Genomic DNA, 18,395 nt, shown 5'->3' on the forward strand with positions numbered 1-18,395 from the left:
CAGAAGAGCCGCCAGAGTTTGGTGGTGACCGTGGCATTTTCTCTCTCGATGACCTTCGCGCACACATCGAAGCCTTTCCAAACCAGAGTCCGGTTTCCCAGCACACACACCCTGTGGAAATCATTTCACAGAGGATAAAAAACAGCTTCAATTGAGCGAAGTGTGTTTTTCAGGGCCATAATTACAGATCAAACAGGGCTGAAGTGACTTTTTGAGACATTTATAATGTGAAAAAAAAGCAACATGCGTTAAACGTCTTTCCAAGAACCTCTTGTCCCACAAAATGCCTCATTTAATTGCACGTTTTTATTCTGTCATGCAGCCTACCGATGACCGATATTTTGAACTGATATTTTTGTCAGGTGTAAAAATGTCGAAATTAAGTATAACAAATTATACAACTGACAACTTTCTTGCTTTATCCACATTTTATTTGCAAATCGGTTCATAAAATGATACCGATAACCATATGACTTCTTAATATCGGTGCCGATAATCGGGAAAGCCAATACTCAGATAACCCCCATTAGATATGTCAGATATAAGTGGTATATATATATATATTTGAAGCACATACGGGAAGACCGGAGGCTCGAAGGCGGTTTTGATCACTCCGGCGTAGACAGCAAGGATGGAGCAGATGACACAGGCGAGGAAGACGAGTGCCAGCTTGTTCACGTACTTGACTCCTACAAACACCACAATGGCCATGAAGCTGAGCACCATCGTGCCGTAAACACGCATGTTGTTCAGCATTGCTGCTTCGGCCTCGGCTCCCTCCAGACCCTCCATCTTAAAAACAGCCGCTTGTGGGACAATGTACACCTGAGATAGGAGGAGAAAACAAGGCGGAAAGAGGACAAATGAATTATAAGGATAAAAGGGAATCAGAAAGAACAAAAATAACTACGCCTCACAATCAATATTCTGTGATGAAGTAATTTTCCTCTAGACTTAATCTGTTATGTTTAGGGATGCTGCTGACCTTCTCCCTTCATTATTTTACTGCATCTCTGAGAATAAATTACCCAGAAGTGTCTGTCAAATAAAATTTTGTTCAATTTCAGCTAAAAAAGTCTGAAGCCATATGCCTTCTGCCACTATAAATGTATTACATTATAAATATATACAATAACTGTGCTTTTCTGGGAAAAATGTTTCAGATCATGTGACTATGACTACGTTTGTCATTACACGCTTGAAAATAAAGGTGCTTCAAAAGGTTTTTGGTTCCACTAAGAACCATTAAGTCAAAGGTTCTTTAAAGAACCATCTCTTTCTTGCCTTTCTTTCACCACAAAGAACCTTTCGTGAAACTAAAAAGGATCTTTAGACGTTAAAGGTTTTATGAAAAGGTTCCTCTGTGGCATCCTGAAGCACCTTTATTTGCAAGAGTGTAATCTTTCTAACAAACTTGCTTGCGGAGACTTAAAAGGCTATCTTTTTATTTCGTATTCATTTTTTATGCTGTATTTATAACAGTCATATATAATACAGAAACAGGATTGGGGCGGGGGCGCGAACGATAAAAACACAAACCTCATCAAACAAACAAGACGAATCTAAAAATAAGCAGCTCAAAGAGAGCCAAAGAATAGCAAACAGACAAAGAGGGACGAAATAATGAGAGATGAGTGAGATTCACAACGACAGAGGCGGTAAAACGGACTAGCGTGAGTTGAGTTCTACAAGCGCTAATTGAACTAGTCGAGCGTGGAATTAATACTGCAAATGGACTGCCATTAGTTCTTATTAGAGACCTGACCTAAATTATACTCAATGCCATAAACTTTTGGGTGCATATGCTCCGTTTCACTGCTCTAAGCATAATACATTGCCATCGTTCATTAAACTGTTTCATATTTTCCCTCTTATAACAGTGAGAAATTATTGGGAACCATGCAATCTGTCAGGATAATATATGGGTCTAATCTAAATAATCTTTAAATGGACATATGCTTTAATTCCTTCAAAAAAAAAAAAAAAAAAAAAAAAAAAAAAAAAAAAAAAAATTTCCAGGACATTTTCACATCACCTAGGCATTTTTTTTAGAGGTTTTACCCATTTTATGCCATTAATGAAACACTGTATAATATAAAGCAAAATCTGTACGCGATATAAACCGTAAAGTAGAAAACAAAGTAGTAAAAATATATTTTTTTATATTATTTTCCACTTTAGAAAAGATCATCTCATTTAAGTAATCTCAAAATTAAAAATGCTACGCTAAAAATGAATAAAAACATATAAAAATATTTATTATTGCATTATTTTTTTTTTATCAACCGGTGGTGTTCCCTCAGGAGGCAGTGCTCTTCACAGACTGTGTGATCTGCATGTGGGAAGCGAATAAGTGCTGTTCAACTGCTGAAACACACACACATACGATCAGCCAGTCGCTATGGTGACCTGTTCATTTTTATAATATCTGCTGGGTTACACAATACGGCTTTAATCTCAAAGCGCCAGCTCACTTTAAATAGATGTCTTAGTGTCCTTCTGAACTGTAGGCTGGATGAAATTCTTGCTCAAATCAGCACGTTGCAGACCTGCCGATCTCTGAGCGCCGGGAAGATTTTGCACGGACAATGGGAGCTAAGCCCGTGTTCCCCCGGAAGACAGAATTAACCCAGAAGTCAGGCGCGCTCGATTCCCCTGACCAGAGCAGCCGGGAACACGCGTGTTAAAACGCGAGATGAGCGAAGCTCGAAGGACACGCTAGCGCTCATCAGCAGCGCAATTAAACGCAGGGTCTGCATAATTACTTAATTACTCGCTCTAAGAGGAGGGGAGGAAAGCGGGACAAGAAAATGAGAGATAGAACGAAAGACTGATGAACAAGGAGAAATCAAATCAGCTTGTTTATGAATGCATCTAGACACATATGATTAGTGTTTCTGCGTAACATCCCGACTGTGATGTCTTGATCTGGTTGATTTTTGGTTCTGGTTCTTCGCTGCTAGTGATGTTGCGTGAGTGCATTTCAAGAAGAAAAGTCTTTTGATAGCTCGGTTCGGCCTCATGTCATTCCAAATCCATATTTAGACTTTGCTTCTCTCATGGAGAACAAAAGGGACGTTTAGCTGAATGTCCACGCTGCACAAAATAACATAGCGACTAGTGCGCCGACAAGATCTCAAAAACATCATAAAAGCTTAGTTCATGCAACTTAAACTTTATATTAAAATCCTTTCTGTGGCCATGCAAGAGCTGTGAGAGAAACAAACGCAAAGACTGAACTCTTATACAGGTTCAAGTACCCTTTCATCAAGACCAAACCGGAAACGCGTGCCTTTTAAAGCGATAAACAGTTTTGGTTTCCATGGATTGTATTTGTTTGTCCAAGCGATGGAAGTAGAAGGGAATCAAAACGGTTTGGTTTCCAACATTCTGAAAAATGTTATTTTCATGTTCTGCAGAAGAAATATACGAACAATAACGCAGGATGTAGGATGCATTGAATAACTTTTATTACTTAATAAGTTGTTAGTTAATAAAAACGCTCATGTTCCTGTTCACAATTTATTAATTAATGTTAACTGATAACTTTTGATTTTAGTACTCTTTTAGTAAATGTCAAACTTTAAGATTAATAGATTGAGTTGAACTAAATTAACCTTAATGTAAATTGTTCCCAAAGATACCACATGCCATATAAAACAAAACAAAATCACAATCTTCGAAGTACTGCATGTTTTGTGATGCACCATCTTTTAATATACAGAAACATGCATGAATAAGATTTGACAGTTACGCCGGAGGGCAAGTTGTATGGCTTACTTTTTACGATGCTTCATTTATTCGCTTTATTTCATGGCGCTCCTGAACATAGCATGCTTTCATTGTACAAACTGAACATTCAATGTCGTTTTTTCATTTGGTTTATACTGGTGACATGAGAATGAGTAACTGAAAGGATTTTCCTTTCGAATTATTACTTGAAATATTTTTGTTTATCTCTAAAACAGTCTGAAATCTCTTGCCCTCAGAGGTACCTTCTTGCAAAAATCAACTGCCGGGGCAAAGAAACTTTTCACAACTGTGGATCATCTATCATTGCTTTGGACGGCATCTTTAAAATGACATAAATTTGTTTCTTATTAGGACACAATCATTGGCAAAACACTGTGTAATGCTACTTCTTGTAGGTCGTTATTCTGCATAGAGCATTCGTTGGGTGACAACCTTCTCCCTGACTTGATCTGAGAAATGCAAGTGCATTTTAAACATGACGTGTACTGCTGTGCCATGCTAAAACATGGTTATGAGATCTATGTGAAGAGAAAAAGTGACCTAAGTCAGCGATTCAACACAGAGGTTGTTGATCTCACCAGCAGGATCTCGATGCAACCCAGGATGTACATGGCTCCAGCGAAGGTGGTGCCCAGGTAGAAGCAGATGCCTACAGCTCCACCGAACTCAGGGCCCAGAGAGCGAGAGATCATGTAATAGGAGCCTCCAGCTGTTGACGCAATCAGAAAACCCTTTCAGGAAACTTGCATTTGAGGAAGTGACGATCCGCTGGGATATTGCCGAAGCATTCTGATGTTGACGGCTCAGAAAAATAGCACAATACAACCCACAATTACACCTTCCTGTTTCTTGGAAAACATTAAGCATGCTTACAGAGCGGCTTTTAGCGCTATAGAGATAATAGCAGCTTATTGGCGTCGAACAACGGACGGGAAACCGAAACCGGCAATTTCACCTCACCTCTGCTCTCCTCCAATCAGGAGATGAGATCGAGGCGGTCATTAGGACAAGACACGCTCGGACAATTATGAATACATAAATACAGCTTTGAGGATATTGCTTGTCTGCTCATTGCTCAGAGTTATTGTTGCTACGGTGACCGCTTCCTGTTGCCAAGACAACCCACTTGCACATGCTAAGCTCTAGCAGGGGCTCGCTTACCTGGCACGACGCCGTTCGTAGCGATGGCACTCATGGAGATGGCAGTGAGCATTGTCTAGAAGAAAACACAAGTGGATTAAGTGAGCAAACATATTGTAAGTGCATTAGTTTTAAAACAATGTCAGTACGGTACAATCAATTTCTAACAACAGCAACTAATTACTTACAAAAATTGATGATGATACTAGAAAATCATCCAGTACAATAGCAAAAAAAACCCATTCTGATTCATGATTCCTATGAATCTTTTACGAGAGTCATTCAGAAAAGCTGCAACAGTTTAGTTTGAATCGGTCAGATAAATCCTTCATTAAATGAACTAAGGTTTCATTACTTTGTCATAAGAAAGATTCCCGTGAACAGGTTCTTTAAAATGACTCACTCAAAAAGACTTATAGAAGTAATCAGTGTGAATCATTTACCAAACTACTCTGATTGATTCAGTAAATCAACATCTGATTCACTTACTGAACTGTAGATTTCATTACATTGACTTAAGATGGATGGATGGATGGATGGTTAGAACGATAGATAGATAGATAGATAGATAGACAGATAGACAAACAGATAGATAGATAGATAGATAGATAGATAGACAGATAGACAGACAGACATAGATCATCTTTTAAACAGCAAAGCAGGAGATGTATAGTTGTGTCAGAACGCCTTGATTAAAGCAATTCAGTAGAACTAAAAGTCCCAGAATAAATCTGATCTCGTTTGAAACCTGCTCTGTCTCTTTAAAGGACGACGTGTCTCTTTATATTGCTGCACTGAGCCAAAGCAATTGTCCTGGAGATTAAAGCCGTCTTTAAATCAGCGACGAACTGTCTCCAGAAATGCAAATGCATCTATTTTAGAGGAAAGGGAACGAGCTGATTCTGTCAGACTACCGCTTCTTTAGAAAGTGGCATGCAACATACAGACAGAAACAAATGAGTGTTTCAATCAATGAAAAGAAAATGAGAGAAAAATTCTACTCTGTATTTTTTAGTCGGAAGAATCATTTTCAGATGAATCTGCTTTTTTTTTTGTTTCTCGTTATTTGCCTAAAACACCCTTTTAGGCAAATAATGAGAAACATCTCGTGGCTGATTGCTTAACTTAAAATGTGAACACATACGTCACTGTCAGCGAGACGTGGCAGACGCATACACATGAATAAAAAACTGTGCAAATCAAAATCATTTCCAATCCACTGTGTGAACTATTTCTCCTGCACAAAAAAACTGGGAGCAAATAAAGACTTCCTCTGAAGTCTTCTTCTTAGATGTTTCTCTTGAGAAAAACACCCCAGTAATCTCAGGAGACACATCTGAGACAAAGTCCATGAGCTATGAAAGAGCAACCTTTGAACAATACATTCGGAGAGGATTCAAGTGTTTCAGTTCATTAGGCTTTAATCAGTGTATAATCATCAGTTTTCTCTCTCAGACGGGTTTGATAAGACACTAATTGAGACTAAGTGTTTTATCTTGACTATAACAGAGACTCATGTGAGATCTGGTCCATTTCCACCACACACACACACACACACACACACACACACACACACGTCCAATGGCAATTCAATGGTCTTCATATCATCACAGAACTCCATATGCTAATCACATGCTGGCTGAAGCCTCTGATTGGACGAGGCAGGGCACCGGCTGCTTGAACTAGTTTTCCCAGCCAATCACGCCATCTGCCTTCAGCAGAGTGAGCCAATAATTTAAGACAGATACTATGACAACCAACCCAAAGGCTTAGAGAAACAATCGTGAATGAATAAACAGCCTATTTTATTCCAGATTGCATATTGTGTAGCTGACATTTACTGAGGGATACATGACACGCAGTTAATGTTGTATTTTTTTTCCATTCATGCTTCCATTCAAGTGTTCATGATCAATGTTTAAAAAAACTGTCTACAGAATCAGAATTTCAGTCAGGATTTTGCTCAGCTTTTCTCATAAATGAGGCCCATTACCTTGTGTGTAATAAAATGAACAAATAAAAAAAACGAGAACAAAAATAAATGAATTAGCTATACAAAAGATCGCCATTTTTTGATATTCACTAAGGCTGCTTTTATTTGACCAAAAATACATTAAACAGTAATAATGTGAAATATTATCATAATTGAAAAGAATGTATTGTATTGTAAAATAACATATTTCTGTGATCGAATCTGAATTTTAAGCATCATAACTGCAGTCTTCAGTGTCACATGATCCTTTGGCAATCATATGCTGATTTCTGATTATCAGTCTTGAGAACAGCTTCACATTTTTGTGAAAACTGCAATACACGTTACAAACCCCTTTACTGTCACTTGATCAAGTTTCTTAATCCAGGCATGCGTCTGCTCACTGGTGCTGGTGGTATTTGACCTCTCCAGAGAATTAATTTACAGAATCAAATGATATAAATGAATAGTGCATCTTCCTGTAAGGGATGTAATCAACCTTCCTGATGTCCGTTTCTGGAGCTCTGGGATTGCCTTGCCTGCCTTAGTGTTCAGCCAATTCTCGTTAGGTTCTGGACCATAGCCACTGTCTCAGTGCTAAGTGTTAATTTGATTACATCTGCATCACTGAATGCTCAACCGTCAACTCATATTCACGCATTAGTGCATTCCCGGAATAAAATGATAATTCCACGATCCATAAATAACCAGAGCTCTGTCTGTCATCCGCCCGTCAATATTTCTGCGCCCGCCGAGTATTTGAAAGCGGATCAATGCTGTTGTTTGTCCTTTAATGATTCATTTCTGCATTTCTATCGGCTTCGGTCTGTCTTAAAGAGGCGAGCCTCTCCATCTCTGTGATGCATGAAAGAATCAGCGTTCTCTCCTCCCCTCCATCTGTTGCCATGAGAGACGGAACGCGATGAAAAGCGAGCGACGGGCGCCTGGCAATGAGCTGGTAATTTCAGATGACATCGATAGCGTCTCGCTGCTTCTAATTATGATGCATATATGCGCTCATTCGGAGAGCGCAGGCGGATGTTGAGGTGTCGCTCGCACCGCTCTGGACCGCTGTCGATTCTGCTGATGCTGTGGATGGATAAATCAGATAAATCACGCGCAGTTTCAAAGGCACACCAGGCAAACGGCATCGGCAGCTTCATCCGCACATCTGCAGAAACGTCTCTGAGGCCGCTTTAACCTCGATTTGAAGGATTCTGCAGTGCCTTCATCATCTCTGAGAGTCTCTGAAGACTGTGGCTTTTCACATAATGTGGCTGGGTTTTAAATGAGAAAGCCTCAGGGTTTAATGTGTGCATTAAATTAATGTTGCTGTCAATTAAACTGCCTGTTGCCATTAAACTGCACGTTTCAAGGGTTAATTCACCCAAAAATGGAAAAATGGTCCTGTATATTACTTACCTTTGAAGCATCCTAGATTTACGTGACTTTCTTCTTGAAGTAATCAATCAGAGTTATTTAGGGTGACCGTATTTTCCCAGGACGCGTCCTTCGCAGGATTTCTGTATTGCTTTACCTCGAGAGCATCAGGAACCAATGTTCGGTTTGCATGCAAACAAAGCTAAAACTTTGATATTTTAGGCAATATAGAAATCCTGGCAAGGACGCGTCCTGGGAAAATGGCATGTATGGTCACCCTAAGATATATAAAAAATATTCCAGACCCCTCCAAGCCTTTAAATGGACTTTTAACGGGTGGTAGCCGTACACTTCGGAAGAAGTGATATAAAGTGCTAGGATTCATAATAAAACTTCACACAAGCCCTCTGTAGCGAACCCATGAGTTTTCTACGATGAATATCCATATTTCAAATGCAATAAACACTTTTCTCTTACTTCTGCTGACTGTGGAAACAGGAAGCAGTCCTGGCAGATGTCGTAAGACGTATGCGTCGCGCGAGAGCCTCCAGGAAATGTAGTTTCAACGTTTTTCTTACTCTTTGCTCATGTCCGAATCCTCAGACATTTCTCTTTACAAATCCTCGGTTTGTGCATCTAATTCATACCTGGCATCAAAGACTATAGGATACCTAAGACTCGTCACTCTGTAGTTTTGAATGGGGAAAAATGGCCGATCAATTACAAGAAGCCCCACCTTCTAAATAAAATAGCCAATCGCTGATCTGTGAAGCAGCACATCACCGCATCCGCCCTGCTATAGAAACAGTCAGTGTTTTAAAGCATGCACCGGCTGATCTGGCCTGAGAAATAAGCTTTTAATAACCGCCGAGTGACATGACTAGTCTTTAAGAGACATTAGGCTTGTTTGAGATGCCTGACAATTAATTTGCTTCCTTTGAACACAATCAAAATGATAATTTAACGAAAGTAAAACGTTTGGACAAATTACACAATGAAAACCACAAGGAAACATTTCATTGTAAATGCAGTGCATTATATAATATATTCGATCGATATTGTTTTTTGTCGTTCAGCTATTTTTGCACTCCCTGCTCCAAACGCACTTGAGGCAATGAAATCCTTCAAAACAAGGCTAAAAATGTCACTACAGCAACTGGAGAGACGCAAGGAAAGAAAGATGGCCTAAACGACTACTGACTATACAGGCTGTTCTAGAACCGGATGAAATATGCTAATGCTATCAAAATAAAACAGAGTTTGCAGCATTCTGAAATAAACACATTCTTCTGCACTCAAACGTATGCACATTCTATAAGCATCATTAATACAGTTTTCATCAGCTTATTAGACGTAATCAGAAAACACTACGCATGTCAACGCACACAATGTGCGCTCAGATAAAACAGCACGCTGACCTTATTACCAGCAGCATTTCTATGTTTAGTGAACACCTGTAGCACGCCGACATAAAGACCAGGTGCTTTTAGCTGCGGTGTTTTTTGTTTTTTTTTTGTCTGAAAGCATCCGGATGGTTTTATAAATGGATGTGTTGTTGTTGAGATCTGTGTTTGGCTGCATCTGTAGCGGATTAAACTACAACACGCCGGAGCGACGCAAGAGCTTCTCTGCTAACAGCTGGAGTGGATTTCCTGATGGATCGAAATGTGGAGACGCTGCTTTCATTATAGGGATAAAAACGAGTGCACTCAAGGGATACTTTACATTTCTTATAGCTGCGTTTTAATTGGATTACTGCATAATGCACAGCATATACTGTACGCTGATTACCATTTTCTTAAAATAGCATGTTCAGCATGATGAATTACGTAACTATATATGCAGTAAAAACAGTATTATGAGTGACAATGTTACATGTTTAATCTAGCTAATAGTATATATATATATATATATATACATATATTTAACTGTTGCATTCCATCATTTGCTCAGCAATGGATCATCTGCAGTGAATGGGTGCCGATAAAAACATCACAATAATCCAAACCACTCCAGTGTCCTTGTTACTCACATCAAAAGGCTTTTTTGCCTTTTGGCTTGATTTCTCTCTCATTAACTGATGGACTGGAGTGATGTTGATCATTGTGATGTTTTTATCAGCTTCTATTCTGACGGCACCCATTCACTGCAGAGGATCCATTGGCGAGCAAGTTATGCAGTGCTGCATTTCTCCAAATCTGATGAAGAAACAAACTCATTTACACCTTGGATGGTCTGAGGGAGAGTAAGTTTTGAGCCAATTTTCATTCAAAAAACGCAGGTGATTTAACCTCAGCGTGGTTGTGTGGCGTTATGAAACGCACCTCGCTCTACGAGAGCAGTATTGCAGTATGCTGCTGAAAGCTCAATCACACCATGTGCATGAATGAGAGCGAGTGAAAGAGAGATGAAGAATCACGATAGGTCCTGATAAAAATAGCACCTCCACGACCACGGGCGCTGGAGAATCTAGGTTGCACATGCAAACATACGTATCACATTAGTGAGCATGTATGCTGAAGTGCATGCTTGCTCGGTGACACGTACGTATGTGCAGCAGGAGGCCTGCATTCAGCCGGAACGCGTGCATGCTAATCAGCGGGTCTTTGAGAACGCGATGGCATGCAAATGTGGGACATGCAAATTGAAAATCAACGGAAATTAGACGCTTGCATCAGCCGTGGAAGTATGATGTCTTTATTATTTACTGCTGATGCAATGATGGCTGAAAATATTCAGGTGAATCTCGCTAAACGTCTTAAGAACAATGCCACCCAGAATCAGAAGCAGTGTTGCTATTGTTAACTAAAATTAAAACTATTAAAAACTGCTAAATAAAATATAAATATTAGATGGTAAACAAAAGAATAAACATATATGTAAAAAAAAAGTACTAAACACTGAAAAAACTCCAAAAAACTTATACTATAAAAAATATAAAACTATTTAGCTATTTCTAAAACTATTTATAAATATATATATAAATTACTAATGAGTGCATAAAATGACTAAAATATTAAGTAAAATTAAAAATATTAATAAATGGAATAGTTAATAACTACGCTAATTATATTTTTCATATAGCATGAAATAAGTTAAAATATTAAAATTTATCACTGAAATATCATTATTTTAAACTAAAATTAAAAAACTGAAAATGTGTGAGAATGTGTGAAACAGGTTTAAAGTTGAAATTACTATACGAAAGCTAAAACTTCAAAAAAATTTATTAGAAATGTTACTTTTTAGGGAAAGAAAAAACCCTGAAAAACTAAAAAAAATGACAAATTTCCACATAAGAAAATGAAAAAAACCCCCAACCATATAATAACAACTAACAACTATAAAAACAATAATAAAAATATTAAAATATACATAACCTGTCACTGTAATAAAGTTTAATAAATTGCTAAACAAAAATGTACCTTAATTGTAATAACATTAAGACATTTCAAATCGTCTATTTTGATCTCAGATTTCTGCTGCGGGTGGAGGGACTGACCGTGGAGCAGCACATGAGCACGATGATGAAGGCCTCGATGACGCCGCCGATGCCCACCATCCAGGTCATCCTGAGAAACAGAATCACGCCCAGGATGTTCTGCAGGCAGGGCAGATAGACGCCCATCAGCGTTCCCATCCGCGGAGCCTGTCGACACACACACACACACAACGTCAATATCTGATTAGATCTGTTTTGCTGATCAGGTTCATGTTTTCATTTCATTGTTCAGCAAACATAACACATGTTCTGATCTCTCGACTGTAAAAACAATAAGGCAACCGTTAACGTTCTGATAAACAGAGCGAACACTTGGAAACCTGGAAACGCAATGCAATATTAAAGATTTAACAATATTAAAATCTCCAAACCAGAATAATATCAATGCGTAACAATAAAATCATCATGTCGCAGAAATGTATACAGTCTGAACGGATCTGATGTTATGCTCAGCTTTAAAAGGCTGAATGGGCTCTTTTTAAATGCAAGTTCAACACATTGATTGTTAAAACCCCTTGTCCTGTGATCACAAATTTTGGAAATGGGAAGTGACTGGTCACGAGGTCTGTGAACACCGAAAATCTGCTGTGCTCCAGAACACAAATGTGATTGTGTGCTATTCATTGCTGTGTCGTTAGATAAAATAAATTAATAAAACAGGGAAGCCCTGAAAAACTCCCTAGTAACCACTCATAGCACCCCAGCAACTATTTACAAGTCCTTAACAACCCCTCCGAACATCCTGGTGGCAACCACTCAGAACACAGTTTCCACCACCCGTAACACCATAGCAACCACCTAGAACACCTTAGCAACTATTTAGTGCACCTTAACAACCACTCAGAATCACTATCAACCACCCAGAACACCACAGAAACTATTCAGAGCACCCTAACCAATTATAACACTGTAGCAACTATTTAAATCTCATTAAAAGAAGACCCTAGTAACCACTCAGAACACCCTAGCAACTATTTAGAACACCCTATCTACCACCTAGACTACCCCAGCAACCATCTAGAACACCGTAGAAAGTATTTAGTGCACATTAACAACCACTCAGAAGACCCTAGCAACTATTCAGAACACCCTAGTAACCACTCATAACACCCTAGCAACTATACAGACCACCTTAACAACCGCTTTATACATCCTAGTAACCACCCAGAACACCATAGAAGCTATCCAGAACACCCTAGTGATCAAATATAATACTGTAGCAACTATTCAGAACTCTTTAAAAACTACTCAGAAGACCCTAGTAACCACTCAGAACACCCTAGCAACTATTTAGAACACATTATCAACCACCTAGAATACCCTAGCAACCATCTAGAACACCCTAGAAACTATTTTGTGCACATTAACGACCACTCAGAAGACCCTGGCAACTATACAGAACACCTTAACAACCACTTACAACATCCTAGTTACCACCCAGAACACCATAGAAACTATCCAGAACACCCTAGTGACCAAACATAACATTGTGGCAACTATTCAGAACTCTTTAAATACTACTCAGAAGACCCTAGTAACCACTCAGAACACCCTAGCAACTATTTAGAACACATTATCAACCAACTAGAACACCCTAGAAACTATTTTGTGCAGATTAACAACCACTCAGAAGACCCTAGGAACTATTCAGAACACCTCAACAACCACTTTAAGCATCCTAGTAACCACTCAGGACACCCTAGCAACCACCTGGAACACCCTAGAGAGTTTTGCATGAGCAAACGCATTTAATAAAGGTAAACATCCAAGTTGTTTTCATACGAAGTATTGCAAATAACCTAAAGAGTCACATACTGTGAGAAAGCTGCAGAGCAGATTAAAACCTGTGATCAACACCACTGCAAATCATGACCCTCCTCTTCACTGTCTTTGTGCTCGCTGCTCGCTTCAAGGGCTTTCAAAGATCAGTAGGAGCCAGCGTGAGAGAAAGAGAGAGTGTGTGTGGTCACTAACTACTAACACACAGTGAACAAAGGTCTGATAAACAGTGTGTGTGTGTGTGTCCTTCCACACCGCATCCAAAAACACTCAAATACGTCCCGTCCCCGTTCAAGGACATCGTCAATAAAATGCAATTATCCCAGCGACCAAAAAAGGTCAGACAGGCAAAGTCGGCTCACCAGACTGGACAGATCTGCAGCGGACGAGTGCGCTGTAAGGTACAGGACAACCACACGCACACACACACACACTCTCAAGGGCTGGTGAAAGCACTTTTCAGTTCACACAGTTGATTAAATGTGATCTAATGGGTGTTTGAGTGAATCCCACGTGACTCTTTGAAGTTCAGACCTGAAAACATGCTCTGAATAACTGAGCGGTGTTCACAAAATCACCTTACTGTAGCTACCATGAGAACAGTGTGTGACAAGATTTTTACATTTTATGAAGGAAATATTGAGTGTTACTGTGCCAGACTGTTGAGATGCGGTCGCTTAGGTGCTCTGGGTGGTTGCCAGGTGGGTTTTGGACCCCTATATGACTTTTCAAATATGTGTCTGAGGGGTTTTTTTAACAGTGGTTTTATCAAGCAGCTTATAAATATCAAGGTATGAAAGCAAAATTGCATAAAAAGTCCATGCATCATTCAAAAAATAACATTTTATTTTGCTGTTAACAATAGCCACAGTGAATAATATATTTTAAAACGAGAAACATTTGGAAAAATTTCATAGGAAAAATTGAGTGAAAAGTAAATAAATAAATAAAAATAAAGTTACAGTAATTTATATTTTATGTATTTTATGTAATTTATGTAATTTAAATAAGCGATAAATTAAGCAAAAAATAATAAATGAATAAAAAATCATTTAAAATAAATGATAAATAAACTTTTGATTAAAATAAATAAATGAAACGGTTCAATGAATAAAGCGTAATTAAATAAATTTGTATTTAAATAAAAAAACAAACAAGTGCATTTAAATTATTAAATTGATAAACATAAATAAACTTAAACCGATAATAAATATGAATAAATAGTAAATATACTACACATAACTGCCATTTGATCATATTTGGGGGTTGATGGTCTCAAAACGATTAGAAAATGCTGATATAGCTTATTGCTTTTAAAAAACAATAAATAAATAGAATTATTCATAATCATATAACACCCACCCACCCACACACACACACACACACACACACAACAAGTGATATAGAACATTAGCATTAACTATCCAAAAAGTACTTGTTTTGAACTTGTTTTGAACTTATTCATCTTTCAAGTTCTTTAGAGTACTTTGTAAAACACCACGATACAGAGGACATCCAACTGTGCTTTATATCAGCTGTTTTATAGAGCCTTTGAATATGACTCACGCACTCAGAATCCACAGCCAGAACTATATGTTTTATAAATTAGAGCTAATTACAGTAATTGTCGTTAACTATTATATTTAGGAGACAATCTGACATGCTGAAAGGAGCAAAGACAATGAGAACTGCAGAGAGAGAAGATGCTTCCCTCCGGCATATTTTTAACCTTCATAACAGACTGAGAATAAGGCCCCTCAGATGGGAAACACACACACACACACACACACACACCAGAACAAGTCATCCGTACTCTCGAAGCGACAGCAGATGGCAAACTGGGAAACAAGACTTTTAATTTAATTAACCTGAAATAAATAAGAAGGCCTGAATAATGCATGCCATTAAATTCAATATCAGCCATGCAAATGTGCAATTCTGTGTGGGATAATTTGATTTCTGAAGCAAGGATTAATTTCAGTATTAATGTAATCTAATATAATGTGGCTTTATACATCGCGGGCGAAACAACGGCAATAATTACACACTGCGGCGAGGTCTCAAATGAAGCGAACCTCGCACATCTGAAGAATATCATGCTTTTAATAATATCTCTGCTAGTTTGGAATATTTCTTTTAAAAAACAAATGCCATTAAAAATGATTAACAACAATAACTAATACTACTCATGTTTTTCATGAATAATATATAATGGATTTCAACACTTGCATGAAGTCATATATTTGAGTTGCATCATAAAAGTGGTTACATGCATTTATTAGAGCAAATCTGATTGTAAGGCACTATGAATATCGTTACAAAATGTTATATATATATATGCATGTTTCATATAAATTGTTACTAAACTAAGTTTTGGTAATCTACACCAAATACAAACAGTGTATTGTACAGAGGAGCCAAACAGAGAATCATTAATCTGGTTAGTGTTCTCCGATCAATATCCAGATACTTAAACAACCTACAAATCAAAGCCATTATGTTTTGAAGCACATCTCTGGAGCAACGAGAGTCAGAAGGAAACTCTAATGGTCCCTCGAGGTTCGTTACCACCAATATAACGCATTCAGTTATTAGTTATAACCTATCGGGACGCCACTCGTTGCGTTAAGCATTTATACATTTACTTTAGTCTATTTTTACCTCCTCTTAGTACCGTACCGGAGCCGACGAGACGAGAGACGAGAGCAACCCTTCATATTTAATTGTATTTCATTTATTTTTTACTTTCAATGACATTTTCATTTATAGTAACTATCTTTTAGTTTTAGCTATCGATGATAACCATGACCTGTGCCTAAGTTTTTAAAGAGTCTTGTTGTTTTTTTTACTTTGTTAAATAGATTTTTATTTCAGCTTTAGTTAATTCCAGTGCTGTCAATCAATTAATCACGGAAAAAGTTTCTGTTTACATAATATATATATATATATATATATATATATATATATATATATATATATATATATATATATATATATATATATATATATATATATATATATATATATATATATAAAATACATACACAAACATATAGTATAAATTTAGAAAATATTAATATTAATATTAATTATTAATATTTATGGATTTGCGTCTATATATTTATATTCATAAAAATGATATATAATATAAATAATATAAAAACGTAAATATATACATGCACGAGTGAGCATTTATATATATATATATTTTATTTTCCACGTGATTAATCACGGTTAATGATTTGACAGCACTAGTTAGCTCCAATCAGGCCGTCCTGTAGCTGTTCGTCTTAAAGGAGCCCCTCGTTCCTCCAGACCCTCGAGCAGCACTCGTCCTGAACGCCACAGCGAAAGCAGATCTTCTTTGTCATCTTGACATCCTTCTCCTCATGCTAATGCGCGCCACCTCTTGCCTGATGTCAGATGAATGCTAATCAGATTTACTGTCTGCGTGCCCTGAAGTGTTCGCCTGCGCTCGCGTCTCAATCACGTCTTTCTTTCTCGCAATCGTTTTTCCGGCTTTTGACTTGATGGCGGCGAAAGAATTATTTCTGCATATTTATTCATTCCGTGACGGAATTTGCATAAAACCGGACACCCGGATCCGGAACAAGAACTCAAATGAGCTCAAATCAGATTCAAGCGTTATTTGTCTCTCATTCTCTCACACGAAATGTTTTTTAGACCTTCCATGCATAAAATATAAAAAATTAACATAAATATGTAAGTAAATGTACACAAGTCAGAACAGAAATAACAGATTAACATAAATCTGAAATACATAACAAATCCGCTTTATATAGGGTATGTATGCAAATTATTAATATACAGAATATAATATTAACACAACAGTGTGTTAATAATCATTAAATATTTATTATGCGCATATTTATGAAAACAATCATTACGCAGTGGTTATGTAACTTTCAATATTAGCAAATAATTGTTAATACATTCATATTTATGGAAATATTCATAGTAGTAAAATACAAATCATTAAATAGGTATAATGCTCGCATTTATTAAAACACTGATTAAGTAGCATGTAATAATATGTTAATATTTTATATTCATATGTATTAAAATAATTATTATTTTACAGTGCGCCAAGTATTTTTTATTACATTAAAATTAAACTTTTATTAGCATGTAAAAGTCTCTTAATTATTAATATTATTATAAAATATTGCTTTACTATTAGATCTTATTACGGTTAGCATCGCTATTATAATTGCTTATGGAAAATATTGAAAACAGAATATAAAACAGGCAAAAAAGGCACAGCGTGATAGATTTGGGGTTAGTTATTTTTGACTCGAATCTTAGCAACCATTCAGAACACCCTAGCAACCACATATCAACACTCTGCCAAATCGCTTGAGTTTGGAATTGCAATTGAATGACGTTCGGGAAACGTCATTTTTCGTACTACGTATATTAGAGTGCTTTCTTTTACCAAAGGCAGCTCACATATCAGTTCCATTCAGAAAACGTGCGTCAAGGTAAGATTACGCCTCACTTAACACAGCAACAATACAGCTGTGCTCCTCAGCGTCCACGAAGAACAGCCAAACACAATCAAAGATACCAAACCTCCGCTTTCAGCGCATCGCTCTAATTATGAGAGGAGCGAGTGAGACGTGTCCAATCAGCAATTAGGAATAAAAACATGCTGTCGCCACAGAAACAACTGGCTGAGCCGAGCTGGGGTTTGGGGTCGAGATTTAATATCAGACAGATAATTACTGAAACAAGATACAGACGCAGCCTTCCAGACGCTCCTAAACATCTTGAGAAGTTACTGTATATAATTATCAGCGGAGCAGCTAGTAAGACAATCACAGAAGTACTGAAAGCGACGTTATCATA

General features: G+C 37.5%; 1 protein-coding gene across 5 annotated transcripts in view; it reads right to left on the minus strand.

The window, feature by feature from the left end:
• Positions 1-18,395, minus strand: part of slc12a5a (solute carrier family 12 member 5a) — a 127,181-nt gene that overhangs the window by 14,979 nt on the left and 93,807 nt on the right. For all 5 annotated transcript variants that reach the window (XM_043242658.1, XM_043242657.1, XM_043242660.1 and 2 more), the window contains 5 exons: positions 11,748-11,894; positions 4,915-4,969; positions 4,332-4,462; positions 578-825; positions 1-111 (listed from right to left, as the gene is read on the minus strand). The exon at positions 1-111 is cut by the window's left edge and continues 101 nt beyond it. In XM_043242658.1, the coding sequence (XP_043098593.1) occupies positions 1-111; positions 578-825; positions 4,332-4,462; positions 4,915-4,969; positions 11,748-11,894 (692 nt within the window). The remainder of the gene's footprint in view (positions 112-577; positions 826-4,331; positions 4,463-4,914; positions 4,970-11,747; positions 11,895-18,395) is intronic.

This window comes from Puntigrus tetrazona, chromosome 6 (genome assembly GCF_018831695.1).
Source record: "Puntigrus tetrazona isolate hp1 chromosome 6, ASM1883169v1, whole genome shotgun sequence".
NCBI lineage: Eukaryota > Metazoa > Chordata > Actinopteri > Cypriniformes > Cyprinidae > Puntigrus > Puntigrus tetrazona.